The sequence below is a fragment of the Neovison vison genome, chromosome 2 (assembly GCF_020171115.1).
Source record: "Neovison vison isolate M4711 chromosome 2, ASM_NN_V1, whole genome shotgun sequence".
Lineage (NCBI taxonomy): Eukaryota > Metazoa > Chordata > Mammalia > Carnivora > Mustelidae > Neogale > Neogale vison.
This window is the reverse complement of record NC_058092.1, coordinates 19,496,223-19,518,899: the sequence shown is the minus strand read 5'-3', so window position 1 is coordinate 19,518,899 and position 22,677 is coordinate 19,496,223. Positions and strand designations below refer to the sequence as shown.

The 22,677-nt window shown below is 56.5% G+C and overlaps 1 protein-coding gene across 2 annotated transcripts; it reads left to right on the top strand.

Annotated features, from left to right (window-relative positions):
* Positions 1-456: 456 nt before the first annotated feature.
* Positions 457-21,971, top strand: UBXN11 (UBX domain protein 11). Of its 2 annotated transcripts, none has more exons than XM_044236338.1 (15): positions 457-507; positions 4,419-4,524; positions 5,303-5,331; positions 5,959-6,057; positions 8,474-8,574; positions 9,065-9,119; positions 9,580-9,656; positions 11,943-12,069; positions 18,381-18,595; positions 18,898-18,975; positions 19,927-20,044; positions 20,175-20,278; positions 21,435-21,508; positions 21,583-21,723; positions 21,804-21,971. In XM_044236338.1, exons 2-15 carry the CDS (start codon positions 4,454-4,456, stop codon positions 21,964-21,966), a joined length of 1,452 nt encoding a protein of 483 aa, XP_044092273.1. In that variant the 5' UTR covers positions 457-507; positions 4,419-4,453; the 3' UTR covers positions 21,967-21,971. The 2 variants fall into 2 exon arrangements, with proteins under 2 accessions (XP_044092273.1, XP_044092272.1); XM_044236337.1 differs by having other exon boundaries at positions 5,866-6,057.
* Positions 21,972-22,677: the final 706 nt, after the last annotated feature.

Below are 22,677 nucleotides of genomic sequence, written 5' to 3'. Positions count from 1 at the left end.
TAGGATTTGAGCATCCCTGGTCACGAAGTGAGCAGAGAAATTCGGATTTAGGAAACATTTATTAAGTACTTGGCATCATTTCAATTCATGTTCAAAAAAGCCCCGAGATGTACTGCACTGATCGGATGCAGAAACAATAGACTCAGAGGGCTAATCTCCCCCCAAATAAATTTAGCAAAAACGGCTGCTCTGTCGGATTACCCATTCAGGATTCAGAGGCTTCGGGAATCTAACCCCAGCTTCTCTCCTTTTTCGAGGTTGGGGAGTGGGAGGTATAATTTAACCCTCCACTTCTCCAGACACCGAGGGCGTACACGGTGGTGGATTCTGGGATTTGAGGTATCCCGCGAAGAGTTTAGACTCGTGGGCCAATAGAATTCGAGCACAGGCTGTGGCACGCCCCCATCCGCCCAATTAGCCAATGAGAAGCGCACGGGTTCTGGTCGCCTGGGAAACCGTGTGACAACAAGATGGCGGCGCCGTGGGACGGCTCTGTGGCCCTATGCTGTGAGTCCCGGTCCAAAGTTTTGCGGCCCCGGAGTCCCCTACGGAGGCTGGGGCCCTCGCCTCGAGAGCCCGAGGACCCGCGAGTCCTGCGGTCGGGTGGCCCAGCAGGCTTCCGCGTCATGGGAGCGGCTTCAGGTCCCCGCCTACGTGGCTACGGGAGGAGGCAGGAGGAGGCGACGCAGCTCCCGGGGAGGGGTTAGGTCGTGACTGAAGTCGCGTCGTGAGCGCTTCCAGCTGGAGAGGCTTGAAGGCGTGCAGCCTGCCGGGCCTTGTCCGCGCCGGAAAGCACTGGGCCTGGGGTTAACTGTGCAAATGGACCGCGTAGGTCTGCTGGAGGATATAATCAGTCAAGCACAGCCCTGACTTGGGTCCTAAAGATGTAGGGGCATGGGACACAGCTTTCCTCTCAAAGCCCCAGCCTGAAGGGGAGGGACACAGTCCAACCTGTAGGCGTCTCCAGCTTGAGCGGGAAGTCAAGAGTCAGCCCCTGGAAGCCCCCATGTGAGGGGAGTAGACGTGGCTCTATCCTCAGACCCACCTCTGCCCCGGGTCTCAGGAAGGAGGAGACACAGCCCCAGAAGCCAGGGGTCCCTTATAATCCATTGGAAAATTAATCTGGAGACAGTGTGCTGGTCTGAAGCGAGACAGGAAGCAGGAAGTCGCTTGCCGGCTATCGTGACAGCCCCAAGGAAGGTCCCTGAGAGACCCACGAGGATGACCAAAGTGGGCATGGAAAGAAGGAGCTGTGTGAGAGACGTTGCAGAGTTTAACCTGCAAAGTCTGGCGATGGATGGGATTAAGAGAAGAGGAAAGAGAGGACAATTTTGTGGTTGGATGATGGGGTCGCATTAAGAAGGGGGAAGTGGGAGGAGCTTATTTTGAAGGAAGATGTTGAGTTTGGTTTGGGGACTGGGTCCCTTTTTTTCTGAGAGAGCTTTGTTGAGATAATAATTCCCATAATATATACTTCACCCCTTTGAAATATCAACCGTTTTTCGGATATTCATGAGACTTGGGCAACCACCACCACAATCAATTTAGATATTTTCATCTGTCTAACAAGAAACTCTATACCCTTTATCAACTACACCATATACTCTCCAACGGCCTCCAGCCCTAGGCAATTACCAATCTATTTTATGTCTCTAGACTTGTCTATTCTGGACATTTTATATCAATGCGTTCATAACAATATGTGGTGTTTTGTGACTTTCCCTTAGCATAATGTTTTCAGGGTCCATTCACGTGGTGACCTGGCTTCCATTTCTTTTTATTGCTTTCTAATACTCCATTGTAAGGACATACCAGACTTCTTTATGTGTCCTTTGGCTGGTCGACATTTGAGTTGTTTCCATTTTTGCATATTATGAATAATGCTGCCGTGAACATGTAGGTGAGTTTTTGTGTGGATATAAGTTTTCATCCTGTGTAGATCCCCAGGAGCAGAATTGCTGAGCCATAAAGAAACCATCTGAGGAACCGCCAGATGGTTTTCCACAGCTGCCGCGCCATTTTCCACTCCAGCTAAGATTCCAATCTCCCCACCTCCTCACCAACACTTGTTCACTTCTGTCTTTTTTTAAACTAGTTTCTTCTGAGGGGCTGTTATGGTGATAAGAATTTGGAGAAGGGAGGGGTAATTGGGGCCAGAGGAAACTCATGCAGAACAGTGCTAGCTGGGAAAGGAACATCACCTGTTAGCATGATGGAATGTTCTAAAGATTGACTGTGGTGATGGTTTCACAACTCTGTGAATATACCAAAAACCACTGAATTGTACTCTTTAAAAGGGTTAAGTATGTGAATTAGATCTCAGTAAAGCTGTTTTTTTAAAAATATTTTATTTATTTATTTGACAGACAGAGATCACAAGTAGGCAGAGAGGCAGGCAGAGAGAGAGAGGAGGAAGCAGGCTCCCTGCTGAGCAGAGAGCCCGATGCAGGGCTCGATCCCAGGACCCTGAGACCATGACCCGAGCTGAAGGCAGAGGCTTTAACCGACTGAGCCACCCAGGTGCCCCGCTGTTTGTTTGTTTTTTAAAGGTCAATACCGTATGTTTCCATTAATTTAACATTCCTGAAGTAAGAAAACAGTAGTGGTTGCCAGGGTTGAGGATGGTATGGGTGTGACTGGAATGGGCTAGTATGAGGGAGATCCTTGGGGTGAGGGAATCTCTGTGGTGATGGAGTAGTTCTTTCTTAAAATTATTTATTTATTTATTTATTTGACAGACAGAGATCACAAGTAGTTAGAGAGGCAGGCAGAGGGAGAGAGCCAGGGAAACAGGCTCCCTGCTGAGCAGAGAGCCCAATGTGGGGCTCCATCCCAGGACCCAGGGATCATGACCTGAGCTGAAGGCAGAGGCTTTAATCCACTGAGCCACCCAGGCACCCCGATGGAGTAGTTCTTTATCTTGACTATAGTAGCGGTTACCTGGAATGTCCATGGGGGTGACAAAGCATAAAAGGATACAGACATGTAGTGTAACTGTTGGGAGTACCTGGGTGAAGGGCACACAGATCCCCTCCATACTATTTTCCTAATTTCCTGTGAATCTATAGTAATTTAAAAGTAAAAACTTAACATATGACTAAAGGACAGACAAAAATAAAGAGAAAAAAGAGGAGTTAGCTCAACTGAGGGAAGGGGGCAGTTCGGAGTGGGGACTCCAATCCAGGAAGGAGTTCTGGGCCAGGGGAGCATTTGAGGTCGGGCAGGTTTAAGTGTAGGAGTGAGGGAGAGTGAGGTCAGGAAATGCAGGCAGGGACCAGATCATCTCTGTTAATTCTGAATTTCTTCTTTTGAATTTCTTTTCTCTGGGCAAGAAGGAGCCACTGGGAGCTTTCAGCAAGGAGGTGATATATTTAAAAAGAAAAAAAAAAAGGAGGTGACATATTAGCTTTATGTTTCTGAAGATCCCTCTAGCTGGAAACCCGTGCAGGGAACCAGGAGGGGCTGTCACACTTGGCCACACAAAACAAAAGGATGCCTGGACAAGAAGGCAGGGACTGGGGCAGGCCAGGGGCAGACTGGGAAGGCCGATGGTGGGAGTGAGGAAACGCCAGGTCTGGGGCAGGAGTCCCAAACTCGAGTGAAGACAGAGAAGCTGCCTCCCAGTGGCACAGCTCCCTTTGCTGGGCAGCTTCAGGGGCCGGGTGGAGGTCATGCCACACATTTTCAAAGGGCAGCTGTCTTGGATTTGTCCTAAAAAGACTTGATTCAGGCCCTGATGGGGGTCCTTTGGTTCTAGGGTTTCTAAATATTAGCCACACAATATATTTAATTCACTGAATAGAGTAATGGCCTTTAATTCCATCCCTGACGTGCATTCATCTTAACAGAAGAAGAGAGAAGGAGGGGAACAGACATGTATAAGTGTCCTCAGTGTATAGTAACAAAAGCCACAAGAGACACATTAAAATTTTTTTTCTTAAGATTTTATTTCTTTATTTTTAATTTTAAGTAGTTTTTATTTTTTATTTTATTATTTATTTGTTTGTTTATTTTATTCTCGATCAATTGCAGTGCACGATCCTAGGACTTGAGCTTTGTGTCAACCAGCTCCTTGAAGGATGGAGCCAGGACACAAGTTGGGAAAATCCCAGGCTCCTGGCCCATCTCTGGACCTGGACCCCCCTACTCCCATCACCCTTTCCCAACCAGGCCAGGGGCCTCCAGGATCAGAACAGAGAACAGGATATCCAGAGGCTCAGGCCAACATCAAGCACAAGGATCCTGAGACCAAGCTGCTTCCAGAAACCTCTGCAGGGGTGGTGGGAAGAAGTGAGGGGCGCTGCTCCCTGGACAGTGCTTCTTCCTGGGAAAAGAAACCATGGAAGAGGAAGTTTCCCTGGTCCTGAAGCCCTGGGTCCCTTTTTTCCCCAAGGACTGACTTTCTTCTTTCTTTTCAGGGAGTTCCTGACAGCTAGCGTCTCGAAGTAGAACTATGGGCTCACCTTTGGCCTCCCTTGGCAAGACCCGAAGAGTGCCCCTGCAGTCAGAGCCTGTGAATCCAGCGTAAGGAACCTGCCAGGGGCGAGGGGGCGGGGGTTGGGGGGTGGGGTGGGGGGATCTTTGTGTTGGTGTCTCTGCCTTTTGGCCCCTGTGGACTAGGAGGATGGCTCCTAGTGTCTTAGGGCAAAAACCAAGAGTTACATAACCTTCCCTGACCACTGGATCTTTCTCTGTACCACTTCGGAGCAGACGCTGCCTGGGGCCCTCTGCCAGGGTGTGGGCTGGGTGGGAGCGGCGTGGCCCCCAGGTACACAGAGTTCTGGGGTCGGTTTATCAAAACCGATGGGCAGCTTCTCTGGTCCGGCCATGTGCTGAGCCCTCAGTAAGGGGAATCCTTTACATCTGCCTCCCGCTTTTATCCTTTTGAAGCATTTTTTACCCCTCTCCTTGCTCTTCTGAACACCACTTTGAGTCATTTGAAGGCCAGGGAGATCTAGGGCAGCTGAGCGACAGGCCTGGGGTCCCACAGCCATTTCATAGCGGGGCTGGGCTGCTGGGCTTGGGAGTGCTTGTGTCTTCCATCCAACCCCCCCCACCCCGCTCCGTTCAGCCCTTCCCTGCCCTTCCCCACTGGGACAAGGGGACACCTCGAAGCCTGTCCCTTGGTTTGCCCCAGGGTCAAGGATGGGATCTGGGGAGGAGATTGCCTCAGGAGGCAGAGTCCCAGCCTCCATCTCGTTTAGGCTTGGCTGGGCCCCTAGTGCCGGAGCCGCTCCCCTGATGACATTCCAGAGGGTCCTAACTTGTCTGTCTTCCTTTTCCTTCCTGCCCGGGTTTCCAGCAGGCGAGGGATAAAAATCTATGGAGATGGTAAGTGCCGGCTCTGCCCTCATGTCCCCCTCTCCTCACACCTCTTGGGTGTCTCTGGGGTCGTGTAGATGGAGAGAAGGGACAAGACAGCGGCCACTGTCAGAACAGCTGGCCCACCCACAGGGCCCTCACGCCTTCCTGAGGACAGGACCCCCAGCAGCTCTCTGATTCAGAGGCCCCACACCCTTAGCAGAGATGTCGCTGCTAACATGGGAAGCCCTCCACTCACTGTGGGGTTGGCCAGTGGGTGCCAAGAAGCCATGGGGGTCAGACCCCAGCAGTCCTTCCCCTGACAGCCTCCTCCAGCCCATCCTGCCTTTCCCCCCAGAAGCCCCATCCTCCCTTGGCTGCCCCGCCAACCACAGGCTCAGACCTTTGCATCCCAAGCCCATTCTTGCTGCCACCCTGTGGCTGGCATCGGCTACTCAGGTCCTCCTGGGAGCCAGGCTGGGAGAATTGCAAGAAAGCCTGCTCTGGTTGGATCCTTGCTCCCTGACATCCCACGTGTTCTATCCGTGTATCCTTGGGGTACAGAGTACAGGCTGCTTCATCTGGGCCAGAGCCCGGGGCCCCAGTGTTCTCTGGGCCTCAGCCCCAGAGCAGTGACCTGGGCATCCCTGTCTGCAGAAGACGAGGCAGACGTGCTGAATAATGGACTTGGCCCAGAAGAAAAGATCGCTGTCCCTTCCTGCTATGGCGGCATTGGTGCACCTGTGAACAGACAAGGTAAGAACAGAGGCCTAAAACGGGTCTGGTCCCCAGCAGCAGGAGAGGGTCTCAGGGAGGGGGTGAGGCCCAGAGAGGCATGGACCTACTCTTGCCTGCTGTGGGTGAGCCCCTGGCCCGCAGACAGCGCTCCTCGCCTGGCCTGCACTGTCCCCAAAGGACCATGGTGACACCGATCTCAGAGGTGCCCAGAGGGGCCCACTGGGCAGCTTCCCGGTGGAGGGTGGAATGGGCCCGGGCACAGGGGAAACCTGGGCAGAGTCGTCAGAGTCGGCTGCAAGCCCAGAGGAAGTGGGGACAAGACTAGAAGTTTCCACCAGCTGTAACACCTTGGGTAAGGAATGTTCTATCTCTGTGCCTCCCATTTCCTTGTCTATGAGCGGGGAGACACTCCTCCTCTGAACCCCGCCATGGGATAGAACAGGGAATTGAGGCTATAAAAGGAAACCAGAAGAGCCTGGCCCCACAACCATGAAGGCACAAAGTCTGGCTCTCCTGCAGCCCGGCTGGGGACACACTTGTTAGCAACCCCAGTAACCAGCTCCTCCCCTTAAGGAGCTGTCCCGTGTGCTCTTTGCCTCTCCCCCTGGCATCTGCTCCTCACCCTACTCTCAGCCAGTGTCTGTCCCCACTGAGGTCACAAACAAGGACTCGCCTGTCCTGTCTCACTTCTCTGCACAGCAGCATTCCACAAGGGTCACCGTTCCCTCCTTCTCACATCGCTCTGGGCTCTTCGCCACCATGACGCCACTCTCTCGGGTTTCTTCCTGCCTCCCAGGCTCTTCCCTCTCTTTGCTAGCTTTTTCTTTTCCTCCTAGCTTTTCAGTGGGGATGCTTCTCCCCTGGGTTCTCTCCACCTCTCTCTCTCTCCCCCTGCTGCCTCAGTGAGCTCATCCACGCTGTAGGCATGGATGGGCTTCGGAGGTCCGTAGAGCCGTTATAGGGCTTTGACTGCAGGGCAGAGAAATCCCTTACTCAGCTAGCACGGACATTGAGGAGGACTTACTGTCCCGCATAGCATGACATCCAGGAGGCAACTCCAGGGTTGTTAATCCATCCCCTCAAAGACATCATTGAAAGGCCAAGTTTTGGGGTGCCTGGGGGGCTCCGTTGGTTAAACGTGTGTTTTCAATTCAGGTCATGATCTCAGGGTCCTGGGACGGAGCCCTGAGTCGGGCTCAGCGGGGAGTCTGCTTGTCCCTCTCCCATTACCCTTTCCCCTGGCTCGTGCTCACTCTCTCTCTCTCACTCTCTCAAATAAATAAATAAAATCTTAAAAAAAAAAAGTTCAGGTTTCTCTGTCTTTCCCCTGAGCCATCTTTGGCCTGTCTGCCCACATGGCTGTGGCGACACAAGCAGTTCCTGGTTCACCCACAGGGCAGCGGGCCGGGGAAGGAGAGGGCCCGTTCCTCCCCTCTGGGTCTTTCTTGGTTTCTTTTCCGAGACTTTATTTTGGAGAATGTTTAGCCTATACAGAAATTAAAATAAGAGTATAGTGAACACCTGTATGTCTGCCAGCTAGAGGCAATAGTGAGTGACATTTTGCCACTAATTTGCTTTTTCTCTGTCCATATACACATATGTATGAATGTCAATGTATTTTTTTGATGAACCATTTAGAAGTCAATTTCAGATATCATGACATTTCACCTCTACATGCTTCAGTGAGTATCTCTTCCGAATAAGGGAACCCATGCCCACAGGACAGGGACAGCCCCCGAGAATGTGGATGACTCGGAGATGCCCTCGAGCCCCTCTTCTGCGCTCAGATTTCCTATATTCCAAAATTAGCTCCTGGCTATTGTTTTTCCTGATCCAGGTTCTAATCTGGGTCGGGCACTGCATTTGATTGTTATACCTCTGTAGAACAGTGTCCTTGCCTTTTTATTATTTTTTTTATAAAGATTTTATTTATTTATGACAGAGAGACACAGTGAAAGAGGGAACACAACCATGGAGGAGCCAGAGAGGGAGAAGCAGGCTCCCTGCTGAGCAGGAAGCCCGATACGGGGCTCGATCCCAGGATGCTGGGACCATGACCTGAGCCGAAGGCAGACGCTTAACAACGGAGCCACCCAGGCACCCTTGTCCTTGCTTTTTTAAGTTTAAAATGAAACTGACTCTGAGAAGTCCGGGCCATATGTCCCTCGGAGAGCCCACACACAGATCTTGGTGCTTGCTTGTCCTCTGTGCTGACTCGTTCCCCTATCTGCTGCATTCCTATAAACTGAGGCGCACTGTGGGGACAGCACGAGCTGATACAGGCAAAGTATTTTGGACAATCTCTAATATCTAAGTGTCAGCTTCTATTACTACTGTTCTTTCTGCTTCTGGGAATCCCTATCGCCCTCCACTGGACCCCCATACTTCAGCTTCCACTCTAGGCCTGGGCTCCAGGACTTTGTCTGTTTGGCAGTCCCCGTGTTCCGTGACTCGGAGCTGGTGGCCACCCTGACCAGGAAGATGCGGGATCTGGAGCGGCAAGTGAGGTCTCAGACTGATGAGTTGCTGTCTAAGGTGGGGCCCCGGTGGGGACAGGACCAGGGTCTGGTCTGAGCGGTGGAAGGGCCCAGGCTGGGGAGGTCAGTGAGTTTACTACCATAATAGGCCAGGGCAGGTGGGTTCTAGAACCGTCTCTCCCAATGAACCTCCCAGTTCAAGCCCTAGGTATGGCCTGGGGCTGATCTGGGTCCCTGTGACTTGAGCAGAGAGGCTAAGGGTCTTCTCTACAGCTGAGTGAGGCCGGTAGCCTTGGACAAGGTGGTAGCAGTGGCTGCTGGCTGTGGGGCACTTGGAGGTGCTCCCTGCCTCTCCTCACCATAGTGGAACCACAAGGGTATCTGAGGGGTAGGAGCAGTGGCTGTGCCAAAGGGGGGCAGGGACAGGGTCTTTAAACTCCCCAGTGTTCCACAGAGGCAAGAAGTCTGGGTCTTCCCATCTGGAAGGGGCTCCCTTGCGCTCTGAGAACCCCCAGGTCTGCCTGTCCCTCCTTGTCTTGCTGCTGCAGGATCGGAAGATACGAGCCCTGGAGGAAATGGTGCAGAACCTCCAGGAGCACCAGGGTAAGAGGCTCTCTTGGTCGGCTGGTCAGCCCTCCCGGGTACCTCCCCTGGGCCGGTGGCTGCTGGGCAGCAGGGCTCCAGGAGCATCAAGCTGACCCCGTCATGGGTCCTGGACAGCTGAGCCCAGACAGTGGTTATGATACACCAGGACAAAGATGTCCTCTGTGGGACTGAGTCCCCAGAGTGCAGCCGTAGCCCAACCCCGAGCACTGGGCTCGCCATCAAAAGTGTGGAGGAACACAGCCCACTTGGGAGCCTCAGGGGGCTGAGGTTGGGGGGGGGTCTCCTGAGAGTCAGTTCGGGCCTCCCCTCTCAAGGTCAGAGGAGAGGCCCAGAGGCAGTTTTCAGGGGACCCCTTGAGTTCTCAAGGGGCAGCTACTCCAAAGGACAGTGAGGGCAGAATGACAGGCAAGGCCAGAGGTGGTCCGGCAGCCTCCCTGCTGCTGATCTTTCCCCGCAGGCCAGGTCAGGACGCAGCAGCAGCAGGACCTGGAGACCACAATCCTGCGGCTCCAGCGCCAGGTTGAGGAGATGGAGGTGAGAGAGGCACTGGCCCAGAGCTATCTGGCCCTCAGGACCTGGCTCTGGGTCCTCCAGCCCCTGCACGCCCTATGGTTCCCTCCTCAGGACTAACCCAGAGTCTGAAGAGCCGGGGAGGATCTAGCGCCCTGACCCCGCTGGGCCCGCCCCCTGACCTTCTCATTCTCGCTGGGAGCCTCTCGGCTCCAGCCACGGGCCTGCCTCTGGTTCCCTGGACACCTTGAGCTCTTTCCACCACAGGACCTTGGTCCATGCTGTTGCCTCTTCTTGAGGAGTGTTTTTCCACCTTCCCCTGGTGGGTCTTTAGTCATAGTCAGTCTCACATCAGGGGTGGGGGCCCTTCCCAGGGGGCCTCAGTCTCCCCTGTGGGACTGTGAGCTCCCACCAAGGCGAGGACTACTTTCTTCTTGGTCACTGCTGCACAGCCAGGACCAAGCTTAGCACCCGGCCATGTGTGGTTACTGGTGGGTCATGGCCATCACTTGCCTTTGAACATGGCATCTCACCCACCAGGTGCCACCTGTTGCCCCTACTGACTTATCTACTCACAAGCCAGACTTGAACTGTAGGGACCATAGGCCCAAAGGAGGGTACTAGGTACACATGCCTCCTCAGTGCCCCCCTGCCCCTGATGACTGGCGCTCCCCCACCCCCAAAATCTCTCCCTCTCACAGAGCTGGCTTCCAAATCCCCATCTTAACAGAGACCACAGAATCAGCGACCAGGCCACAGCTGCGGGAGGGCCCTTGGCTCCTGGGGCCTATTCCCTACCCCAGGGCTGCCTGAACTCTCTGCTGAGAATGCTGTTTGGGGGTCCTGGGGGGCTTCTCTAAGCTGCTGCCACAGGGGGTGAGGGCCATGCCCACAGCTTCAGGGCAGAAGGTATCTTGGCTCCGGCTCCCACGTTGGTGGCCTTCACACATTGACTCCTCCTTCATTTAACTCAAACAAAGCATTTCTGGGTACCAGGCAGCCGGCCAGGTGCTGGGATGTAAACGTGGTCCCTGTCCCTGGGGCTGGCAGGCTGAAGGGGACAGAGACATAAACAAGGACACGGGTACACACATAGCACATGGTGAAATATTTCTGAATTTAGCTGGGTGACAGGATAGGGGCAAGCTGGAGTTTGGGCCCCTCTGCGGGGTGGCATCAGGCAGATCTGAAGGATAAAGAGGTGATCAGGGAATGAGCATCAAGGCCGAAGAGATGCCACACAGACTCCTGTGGGCGTGGAGAGCAAGAGGGAGAAGGAGAGATGGCAAGGACCGTTGGGGGAGCCTGTCCACCCGTCATGCGGGGCTGGATTCTGTCCTCCAGGATGGGAGGCCACGGGAAGTTTTCGGAGGCATGGACGGGGAGGCCTGTGGAAGAGCAGTTGGAGTCATCGGGGGAGTGCCGGGTGGGGAATGGCTGGGGCTTGAGCGAGGTGCTGGGGCAGAGTGGAGGGATCCGAGTCTGCATCGCTGGTGGCGCTCAGAGGCCTTGAGGGTCGTGGCCGAGGCCCAGGTGGAGGGATGCCGTAGACTGAGACTGGAGATCTGGAGGGACAGAGGTTTGGGAGATGGGGACACGAGTTAAGGCTGTCGAGGACGAGTTCATATTGAAATGCCTGTGAGACCTCTTAAGTGTGGCCGGCGGGCCGGGCGCAAGGGAGAAGGAACAAGACGTGTGTTGGGGGGGCTGACGACAGAAACCCTCTGGGTTTGGAACTGGGCGGGCCGGGCCGGGCCGTTGGTGGTTGCACCTGAGCAGTTCCAGTCAGTAGTGAGACGGGGCTAGAATGGGGTCAGGAGAGAGAGGGAGTCGAAGAAGCAACGACAGGAAGTGTAGACAAGACAGAAGTTTTCCTGTGGCTGGGGGGATGGGAGGCCTAGCCCTAGAGAAGCTGCATGTGGCTCACCAAGTCCTCTGGGTCCTGCATAAGCCCATGTCCCTGCCCTTCCTCCACTCAGGCCAGATGCACCGGGTGCCCCACTGCCATTGGGGCCGCCTTCAGTGAGGTCTTCCTGGTGCCAGACACTGTGCTTTAAGCACTCTATGTGAATGATCTTAACTTAGTCCTCCTCACATGCTTCTAGGGCAGGGAGAAGCCTACAGCTCTAGAAGGTGAAATGGCTTCCCAACGTTCCAGCCAGGAAGTAGCCAAGACCCCAGGGGCCCATCCCTTCTGCCCAGTGGGCGCTGGTTGCTGAGGCCTGAGGCTGGGGACCAGACTGCTGCTGGCTGCTCCCTGGGGGGTTGAGCTGACCGCGCCCCCCACATCTGTTCCTTCTCTCCATACAGCGGTTCCTCGGTGACTACGGGCTGCAGTGGGTGGGCGAGTCTGCGGACCAGGAGGGCTCAGACAACCAGGCAGACTCAGAGGATGGCAAGAGGGACTGGATGACAGCCAAGAAGTTCTGGAAACCAGGTAGAGTAGGGGGTCTGCCCCCAGTCCCTCCTACAAAGGGAGTTCTCCAACACCACTCTGGTGGTGACAGCCAGCAGCTGTCCAGGGGCAGTCTCATTCGCACACTGACCCAGGAGCAGGGAGGACAGGCTCTGCCTCCATCACTGAGCACCTGACCTGCCACCATGTTCTTCCTCTGGTCTTGCCTCAGACCCCCTGCTTGCTCATCTTTCAAAGGCCTGAGAGACCCAAGAGATACGAGACATAAGACAACCTCACTTGTGTTGGGCTCCATAGTTTACAAAATGTCTTCCATCCCAAAGTTTTTGAAAAACGAGTCCTCTGCTTTGGAAGCTGCCCTCAGAGCCAGGCTTGACCCCCTCTTTGCGTTCCTTTTTCAGCCTGGCTGTAGCCAAGCCATTGAACTCGCCCTATTTCTCTGGGACTCCTCCATTCTTTTTTCTAAACTTGACCATTCCTGATCTAGAGGAATGAGCTCCACAGATGTGGAGCTGTAGATCTGGCCATTTCTGAAAGTCCATTCTCTTCAAAGAATGGAGGTGATTGCCCTGAGGTACTTCTCCAGGCTCTGGAGCTGTCAGAACTGGGTGCTCGTCTCCATTCTACTGCTCGCTCCACGTGGGATTTGGGCGGGTGACTTCTGCTCTCTGAGCCTCCAGGCCCCCCTCAGTAAGTGGGGGTGCGCTCTTCCCTGTGGAGTTGAAGGGATCAGCGGGGTCGATGCCGAGCATCTGGCACTGACCTTGCATGTCATCAGCCCCACAGGCAGGGGCTTTGCTTGTTTTCCACGGTGACGTGCCAGAGGCAGCCTCCCGGGAGCGTGGGTGAGCATGGCTTCCGAGGGGAGTGTTTGGAAAGTGACAACACCGTCTTGATTTCATAACTTTCACAACCTGAGAGTGCTGCCTCCCCATCCAGGCCTGAGCTTTGGCCAGATCCCCCTAAATCTCAGGGCACAACTCCTCCACTGCTTCTTCTAAAAACATCACTTCCCACTTGTACAATATTTGTAGCTTTCAAAGCATTTTCATCAACAGCCTTGACACAAGCCACGGGTTGTTCCATTTTATAGATGGGAATCACTTAAGAAGTCTGGAGATTGTTGAGCCAAGGGAGCAAGACTTAAGGCTCGGAGCCCGTTTAGGAGGTGGTCCCAGTCATCCAGGCAGGAGATGAGAGGACGTCCAGAGGCAGGGTGATCCTGGATGAGGAGCAGGGCAGACTTAGGAAGTGGAATCCATGGTCTCGAAGACCGTGCATCAGCGAGCGGACAGGAAGAATCGGGGATGGCCCTGAGACACCCCTTCCCGGGTAGGCGGGAAAGTCCTGAAAGGCGATTGCCAGATGCTCTAAGAACATTCCTGGGGTCTAGCGCTAGGGGTCAGCCACCATGGCACCCTGGACCCCACACATGACCCTGCCAGCTGGAGGGCAGCCTTCCTCCTGGCCAGGGGGGACCTCCTGGCTCCTTTGGGGGTCAGCCCAGATAGCTGGCTTCCGGACCTGGCTCTGTGGACTCCTAGAACAGGGCAGCCCCCGCTCTGCTGTGTTGTATGTTTACGCCCAGAATAAGCTGGCTCTGAAGCCCAGTGCTTCAAAGCTAGAGCAACTTGTGAAAACCACTGTGTGCCCTCCTCCTCTTTGCTTTCTGCTTCTTCAGCATGGAGGGGCCTCAGATTAGCTTTGCTGCCAGCTGAACAATGAACACTCTTCTGGAATGAAATGAACACTTTTCATTTCCAGCAGCTTTTCCTCCTGGCGCCGCACACCCTGCCCCCGCCTCCTTGTCTTCTCCCCCACCCCCCTAGCTTTGTCCCCAGGTGCCAGGCTGCTGCTGCCCCAAGGGCCCTCAGGGGCATGAAGCCAGCCTCTTGCTGTGGCCCTGATGCCCTGGCTCGTTGCTCTGGCTCTCCTTCTGTTGGCCACCACTCCCTGTAGGCCCCAGGCGGCCATGGAGGTGGGCTGGGCATCTGGATGGGGTAACTGGTCCAGAACCAGGACTCTCGCCCTGGGGAGAAGGGTTCTCTGTCCCACAAAGGGGACCCGGCCCAGGGGAAGCCTTGCAAGGACGTGGCCTCCGGCTGGATTATTCACCCCTCCCTGCCCTCTCTACCGGTGAACTGAGCATCAACTATGATGCCAGGCCCTCCAGGGTGTGCGGGGATTTGAAAGGGACGGTCCTGCTCTGGTGCAACCCGTTGCCAGGTGTTGAGCCTCAGGGCTGAGAGCTCCTTGCTTTCCCTTCACCACCGCCTCAAAGCTCCCCACTCTCACTCAACTCCGTCCTCTCTGAGCACCTCCTTCCCCATCCCTGTCCCCTCTGAGCTCCTTGCTTTCCCCCTTCCCTGTTCCCTGAGCTCCTTGCTCCCCCTTTCCTGTTCCTTAAGCTCCTCCTCCTCATCCTTGTTCCCTCTAAGCTCCTCCTCCCCCTCATCCCTGCCCCCTCCGAGCTCAAATGAGGAGATGAGTGTGTTCATGCCCAGGGCGCTGAGAGCACCGAATGCCATTGTGCACGTGGCGGTTCTTGCAGGCTATTGATGGTGGATGAACAATGACCGAGCCATGGTTACTTAGCCCCTGCCAGGCTGCAGAAAGCCCAGCATGGAGCCTGGCACAGGGGCCAGCGCATTGGGCCTGTGTGCAGGACGGTGGGGGTGCCTGCGTGCCCAGGCCTGCATGGTCCGGCACACGACCTGCTGCACAGGGCAAGGTGGGAACAGTGGGAACGGGGTGCACAGTGCTCAGCGGCGGAGGCCAGAGTATTGGCTGTGAGCCGGCAGGGACCAGACTCTCAGGGCCTGATTTCGTTCCACCAGCCCCGCTGAGAGCAGAGCGAATGTAGCTCCCCCAAGCAGGGTCAGCCTCGCGGAGGTCTGGAGATAGCAGTCTGGTTCCTGCCCGGCCTTTGCGTGAAGCGGTGGGGACAGGCATGCCAGGGCCCCAGGGCACCGTGGTGGTATTCGCAGGAGCAGGTGGCCCTGCCTGATGTGCCAGGAGCCAGCCCACCACTCCCCTGCTGAGTGCGGCCCGGGCTGGCCCTCCTCTGGGCTCCATGGCCTCTGCAGCGGTACTAACCACATGCATGGTCATTGCGGTCACCCTGTCTCCTTCACTCAAGTATGAGCGTGAGGAGGGCAGGACTGTGGGTGTGGGCACAGCCATGATTCTCAGGGCCCAGCAGGGCTTGGGCAGTCTGGACATATTGGCGGGACAGAGGGAGGAAGGAATGGATCCAGTATGTGCTTCTTGAACTCCCACTCCGGGCCAGGCCCAGGTCTCGATGCTGTAGCCTGTGTTCAGGGAGTGCTCACTGTGGTTGGAAAGACAAGCAACCAGGAAAGGATAACGGCCTGGGATACGTGGCATGCTCCCCAGTGGGCCTGAGGGCTCCAGGAACTCAGGAGGCTGAGTCTCCGAGGCGGGGGCTCCTGGCAAAGCCTCTCAGAGGAGGTGGTTCCCTGAGCCGGTGGGGAGCAAGAGGGTAGGGTGTCAGTGACAACAAAGGCCACCGTCTGCCAGGCACCTCCTCTGAGCCTCACAGCCACCTGTGAAGTAGAGACTGTTACTGTCTTCATTTCATAGAAGAGGGGGCCCAGGCCCAGAGAGGTCAACCCACTTGTCTAGGATCACACAGCTTGGAAGCAGTAGCCCTGGGAGGACGGCTCCCGAGAGTGATGGAGGAGCAGGCTGAGGGGAGGATGGGGAACCTAGGTCCCAGGGGTCTCAGGCTTTAGGCCAAGGAACTTGGTCTTGATCTCCATGCCTCCCCAACTCTCCCCCCACTTTTTTAAACAAGTATTTTATTTATTTATTTGACAGAGAGAGAGATCACAAGTAGGCAGAGAGGCAGGCAGAGAGAGAGAGGAGGAAGCAGGCTCCCCATCGAGCAGAGAGCCCGATGCGGGGCTCCATCCCAGGACCCTGGGATCATGACCTGAGCCGAAGGCAGAGGCTTTAACCCACGGAGCCATCCAGGCGCCCCTCCCACTCCCCTGTTTAATAAATTTACGGGTGCTCAAAGTTGGATGAGGGCTCAGAGATGATCTCTCCCTGCACCACACCCCTCCTTAGAAAGGGAGCCCAGGGAGCAGTGTCCCAGAGGCAGCCTGCATGGTCACTGAGAATAGAGGCATAGGGTCACCTGGGCCCTGAAAGCTGCCTGAACAGGAGCATGTCACCTTACAAGGCCCTGTCCCCTCATCTCTAAAATAGGAACGGTAATACCTGCCTCTAGGTGCTCAGCACGAAATAACCCTCACTGAGTCGTCCTTACAGTCAATCCCCCCCAGCTGGATCTTGCTGGATGGGACAAAAGTTCCTATTCTCCCCCATTCCATGGATGGGACAGCTGCAGCTCCAAGAGGAAATGCCTCAGTAGACCTCTGACCTGCCTTACCCCATGTGACCTGGCAATGGGCCAGGCTTCTGTGGCACACTCCCTGCTCTTTGGTGCCAATGCCAGGCTTGCTGCCTTGTTCTCAGGCCTGTTTTGCCTGGAGCTGCAGTTGTATCCGGGGCCCCTTGACTCCCTGCAGGCTGCTGCCGCGGGCGCCCGCCCGGCCCACCCCACGGTGACTTCCCCACCCCTAGCCCCACTGGCTGAGAGCCTCCAGGGCTGACTTTCTGAGCAAACTCTTTTCCCTCCAGTTGCTTCTTGGCATCCTCCCCTGGGCCTCCACCTGGCCCCTCCCTGTCCATCACCCCGTGTCCTTCAGCTCCCTGGAAAAGCCTTGGCTCCCGGATGCAGCTGGATCTGAGTGGATCTGAGGCAGCGTATCTGAGTGGTCCTTGGTCAGCGTGGTGTGGTTTGCGTGGGCCCAGTCCTCTGACCTTTCTAGGCTTCACTTTTCCCGTCTGTAACAACATAGGGGTAGAGGCAGGGGTTCAAGGAGATGAGATTTTCTGATGCCATTTTTAGATTTACCAGTGTGTCCCGAATGTAGTTCGTTGTTAAAGAGAAAAGTGCCTTGCTATTGTTCTGACTCATGCCGGGGATGACTAGGGTGTTCTGTGAGTTTTTCTTGGGCGTCTCAGGAAGTCCAGGGGACCCTGGAATGAGGTGGGGGGCAGGTGCAGCCCCTACCACCTGGCAGATGTAGGGGAGGGAGGAGTCCCGCTGGGGCCCTGAGCAGCCACAAGGGCAACAGGAAACAAAGCCACACGGTGTTTCCTCGCCCCGCCCCCATACCTCCAGAGCCCCCTGTCAGTTGCTGTGAGGAAAGGGATTGGGGCCTTGCTGTCCTGGTGAAAACAGGAGGTTTTGTAGGGCTACGCTCCAGGGGATGACGGACTTGGGAGCTAGATCCCTTCAAGGACCCACAACAGGCCCCCGCCTGGCCCCTTCCAGCATCTCACCTGCCCTCCAGCCTTTCTGTTCTGGTGTCTGTTGTGGCTGTCCCCACTGCCCCCTGAAGCTTAGGCACACCTGTGTGTGCAACACATTTTTCAGAAGAGGGGGCCCAAATGTCTGTCAGCTTCTCAGAGGGGTGTGTGACCCACAAATAGTGGCACAGGCCAAGGTCTGCCGCATATGTGTTCTGTCCAGCAGTTGTCCCAACATCCCTCCCTACCCCCCAACAGCCATGTGTCCCTACCCCAACCCCCGCTTCCTGATGGTGCGGATGGGTGGGAAAAGTCAGCCCCTCCTCTAATTTGCCAAGTGACCTGGGGCAAGTCATTTTTCATCTCTGTGGACCTGTTTCCTCATGTGTCAAATGGAGATAAATGACTCCTGCGTCATAGACTCTAGGTTGGCCTGAGGCCCGTTGGTGCAAGGCAAGAATTGGTAACGATAACCCGCACGGCATAGGGCCTGCTCCGAGCGGGCCCTCTCACGGTTACCTTCTCAGACCCTCGTAGGAGGGGAGGCTGTGGTGCACAGCTTTTCATGTCTTGACCAAGGTCACATAGGTCGAAGCTGAAGAGCTGGGATTTGAACCCAGAGGATCCCCAGAGCTGACACGGGTGTGGAGCTGGATCAGATCCCACCCCTGCTCCATTAAGAGCAGCCATTAGCCTTCTCTAACCTGTGGTTTCCTCATGTGAAGAATGGGGGCGATTACAGCCCCTACAGCATCGGGGTTGGTAGGACAAGAGGGGCACGAGAGGTCTGGAGCCCCTAGCACAAGTGAGGAGTCAGCAAAAGACGGCTGTTCTGCAGGGCAGGTCTTCTCCCTCCTCCCCCCGGGCAAGATGGCCACTGACGGAGATGCCAAGGCCACCGCTCAGCCAGCCGGGGCCATGGAAGTCAGGGCTGCTGGAGTGTGCAGCTGCCCAAAGAGAGGCTCATGACTGTTTATCCTCTTTGCCAGGGGACTCACTGGCGCCCCCCGAGGTGGACTTTGACAGGCTGCTGGCCAGCTTGAAGGATCTCAGTGAGCTGGTGGTAGACGGTGACACCCAGGTGACACCAATGCCTGGTGGAGCACGGCTCCATGTCCTTGAGCCCATCCCACTGAAGCTCTATCGGAATGGCCTCATGATGTTCGATGGGCCCTTCCGGCCCTTCCGTGACCCCTCCACACAGGTAGGCGTTGTGGGGAGGGGAGACAGGCCGCTCTGGTGGCCTTGCCCTGCCTTCCCTGACCATTAGCTGGTGATGGGGGGGGGCAGCTCAACCTACCCTCCATAGGTACCCAAGTCCACGTGCAACTTGCAGACTGTGCCCCCAACCCCCCTCCCCACCCCCAAGTCCTGGAGCCCTGAGAACATCCAGAGTGTGATCCACTGGGTAAATCCAGGGCCCAGGGCTGGCTGTCCAGAGGGGAAGCAGAGCAGGGGGCACGGCACTGGTCCAGCTGGGCCTCACTCTTTCAATCCCTGCCACAGCGCTGCCTCAGAGACCTCCTGGATGGCTTCTTCCCCTCAGAGCTCCAGCGGCTGTACCCCAATGGGGTTCCCTTTAAGGTGATGGGCTGCTCCTCACACCACCCTGTGTGAGGAGTTTGGAGGGGGTGGGGGCGTCCCCTAGTCTGAGGTGGGAAGCCACTCTCCCCCCCAGCAGGGAGCCCTAGTCTGATGACCTCTGGGAGGAGGGGGAGCCTCAGCCTGGCGGAGAGGGGAGTAGGGGGCCTGCAGGGGTCTCAGTTGCTCCATCAGCGAGGGCGCAGGCTGGAGGCTAAGCAGCAGGCAGTGCCCCCTGCTGGCACCCTGGAGGCACAGCCTTCAGCCTTGCAGGGCCACTGCCCCTCCCCAGCATCCAAGATACCTTGATGGCCCTGGTTCCCGAGGTTCTATGCAAAAGTGGCCTGGCTTGCCCTGGAGGCTCCTGAAGCCATCTGTTGGTTGTGGAAGACAGTGCTATGGGGGACAAACGTTGGGACTAAAGGACAGGGCATGTGCCAGCCCCCTGCTGGCAGGGGTGGGTGGGGGTGAGACGAGGGGTGTGGTGGTGGGAGCATGGGGAGGGCGGGTGCGGTGTGTCACTGCACAGTGAGGGTACGCGAGGGCGTGTGTGCCGCCACCACCTGGGCTTGGAATACCGTGAGTCATGACCGGGGTTGTTTGAGGCAGTCCATGCCAAGACGGGGCTTTGCCCTCTCCTAACACTGTGGTGCCTTGTTTCCTGGCTGGCTCCCAAGAGGGGCTCTCTGGGGGGATGGCAGTACCGCAGCTCCAGCCGGCATGCTTGCAGAAGCTGGGCCCAGGTTGGGGACAGTAGCATGAACTACAGCTCTCTGCTCTCTTGGGGGCCTCAGTTTATCTGTAAAATGGGGATTGCTTCAGACTGTCCCTTGAGCCTATTCCTGGGGGGAGGGTGTGGCGGGGGCTGGTGTGGGGAGGCCTCTGTTTGGGCAAGAGTAGGGTGGAGCCCAGGGCTGAAGGTCTAGGCCCACCGCTGCCCACCCTTCTTGCCAGGTGAGTGATCTGCGCAATCAGGTCTACCCAGAGAATGGGCTGGACCCATTCCCAGGTGAGGGCCGCGTGGTGGGCCATCAGAGGATTCACAAGCTGCCGGACAGGATGGAGCACCCAGGTTAGCTTGGACTTGAGGCTGAGCCTGGTGGTGGGACACGGTGTGGGATGATCTCCGGGTAGCCTCCTCCACCATCATCCATTCCTCACAGCCCCTTCCCAGGCCAAGGCTCCCAATGCACTCCCTGCAGGGTCCAAGATGACTCCTGAGAAGTTTCTGAACAGGCTCCCCAAGTTTGTGATCCGGCAAGGCGAAGTGGTTGACATCCGGGGACCCATCCGAGACACCCTGCAGGTGAGGCCAGCCCTAGCTCCCCCAGCCTTCTTAGGCTCCCTGGACCAACCTGCCCGAGAAGAGGCTTGTGGGAGATTCGGGCTCAGGGGCTGCTGAGGAGGGCCTGGACGGAGAGATGAGGCTCTCAGGGCAGTTTCACTGTCTCCTGAAAAACAGTCTGGGGAGGGCTCTGGGCTGGCACCCAGAGAGGGGCTGGACTGGTGGCCTTGTGGCTATGAGGCGGAAAGCCAAAGTCTAGGCCAGGCGTGAGCCCAAGGACTAGGCCACCTCCTCGACGTCCAGTCCGGAATATTCAAATCAGTCCTGGATTCCCCTTCCTGGTCCTTAGAACACATCATCCTCCCTCCTCCCTCCCCGTCCTGCTGCTCCTCCCGCATCTCCACCTGTGAAAGGTACCAAACCTCAGTTTCCTACCACTCTACCTCCTCCAAGTCCGTTTGATCTGTCCATCTCTAGCACACCTCCCAAATCCATCTCTTCTCTCCTTTCCCTCTGCCCACCTTTCTAGCCTTAGCCCCCGAATGGCTGTCTCAGACACCTGCGGTAGCTTCTCGCTGACCTGACACCCCCACTCCTGCCTTGCCTGCTGCCCTCCCCCAGCAGTATGTGTGTGTGAAAACATAAATTGGATCTGGGTTTTCCCTGCTGAAACCCTCCAGTGGTTCTTGGATAAGGCCAAGCTCTCATCCCAGCACTCAAGGCCCACCATCCCTTGCCGGTCCCCTTGCCCTGTCTAACCTTTTCTTTCTTCCAGCTCAACCTGATTCTCAGCTTCAGCCAGGTGAACGGCTAACACTTTCTCAAATGTATCATCTCCCAGAGAAGGCTTCTCTGACCAGGGCTTCTTTCCCTGCATTCCATTTCTGCGGCCTCCTCATCCTTAGTCATGGCTTAGGGTGAAGGGAAGGCCTTCCCTGACCCACGCTGGGTTAGGCCTTCAGTCCAGTCATCGTGTCTCCCCCACTAGCCTGAGGGACCTTAAGGTTTCTTAGGGGAATGATGGGGCTGCATCCCAAAGCTTTCCTTCCATTTCCTCCCCCTTTAGCTCACTGGTCTCATCCACTCTTGTCCAGGGAGAGGTCCCCTCTAAGGGTTGGGGGGAAAGCTGTCTCTGGCAGGACCCAGGACTCTGTCTCCTTTCATTAATGCCTTCCAGAACTGCTGCCCATGGCCGGCCCAGGTCCAGGAGATCGTGGTGGAGACACCAGCCTTGGCTGCTGAGCGTGAGAGGTGAGGGCAGAGTGAGGAGGTGAGGAACTTGGGGTTGGGCCACCAGGGGGCACTGATGGCCTTTAGGCCCACAGGAGCCAGGAGTCACCCGAGTCACCAGCGCCTCTGCTCTCCATGCTGCGCATCAAGTCTGAGAACGGTGAGAAGGCCTTCCTGCTGATGATGCGGCCCGAGGACACTGTTGGTGATGTGCGCACCCTGCTTGCAAAGGCCAGGTGGGTATGGGGCGGGGCTGGCAGCTACAGGGGGTCTCTGGGCCCAGGACTCAGTCTGATCCATTCTGCCCCGTCCCCAGGGCTGTGGACACCACCAGCTTCGAGATCATCAGTACCTTCCCACCCACGGTCTACAGCGACAACACAGTCACACTGCAGGCCGCGGGCCTGGTGCCCAACGCAGCGCTGCTGCTTCGCACAAGCCGGGCCCCGCTGCCTGCTCCAGGCCCCAGCTCCAAATAAAGAGCCCGCTCCCACACAGGCTGCTCCATGAGGCTCTCTTGGCCAGGCAGACCCGCTGGGCGCCAGGGAAGGCCAGGGGCCCAGCTAGGCTGGGGCGGGGGGCGGTACCGACCCGCCCCCTCTGTAACATGAGCCCCAGCTGGCAGGCCTGGCTGCTGGGTCTTTGTCCTCTAGGTTCCTCTTTCTTCCCAGAAGGGCTAAGCAGATCCAGGGGAGGGAAGGCGGGCTGCAGCTCAGCCTCGGCGGGCTAGAAGAACCTCCTGTGCAAGTGTGCCAGCGGCGGATCCCTGTGCGCAGATGGGACACTTCCTCAACACTCTGCACAAAGCCTCTGTTCTCTGCACTGTCCCCAAACTGGGTGAACCCACTTCCATGAGACATGCGCTCAGGGCCAGTTTGTTGGAGCCCTGGTCAGCGGCCACATGGCACAGCCACATTACCAGCTGGCACACAGATGTGCCACACTCACCAAGCCAGGTGTGTCAGGACACCATCCCTTGCGTGTGAATCAGGAGGTGACCCACTCACACTGGTTCCAGAAACACAGGTCCGCATGGGTATGCATGTGCCAGACATACACCCACAGACATGCACAATCACACACACGGGTGCCACACGGGAGACCGCTCAGGTGAGCTGCCCTCAGGAGCACAGGCTCAGCACCGTCCCGTCTACCAGCCTCGCTCAGAGCAAGAGCCCAGGTCATATCAA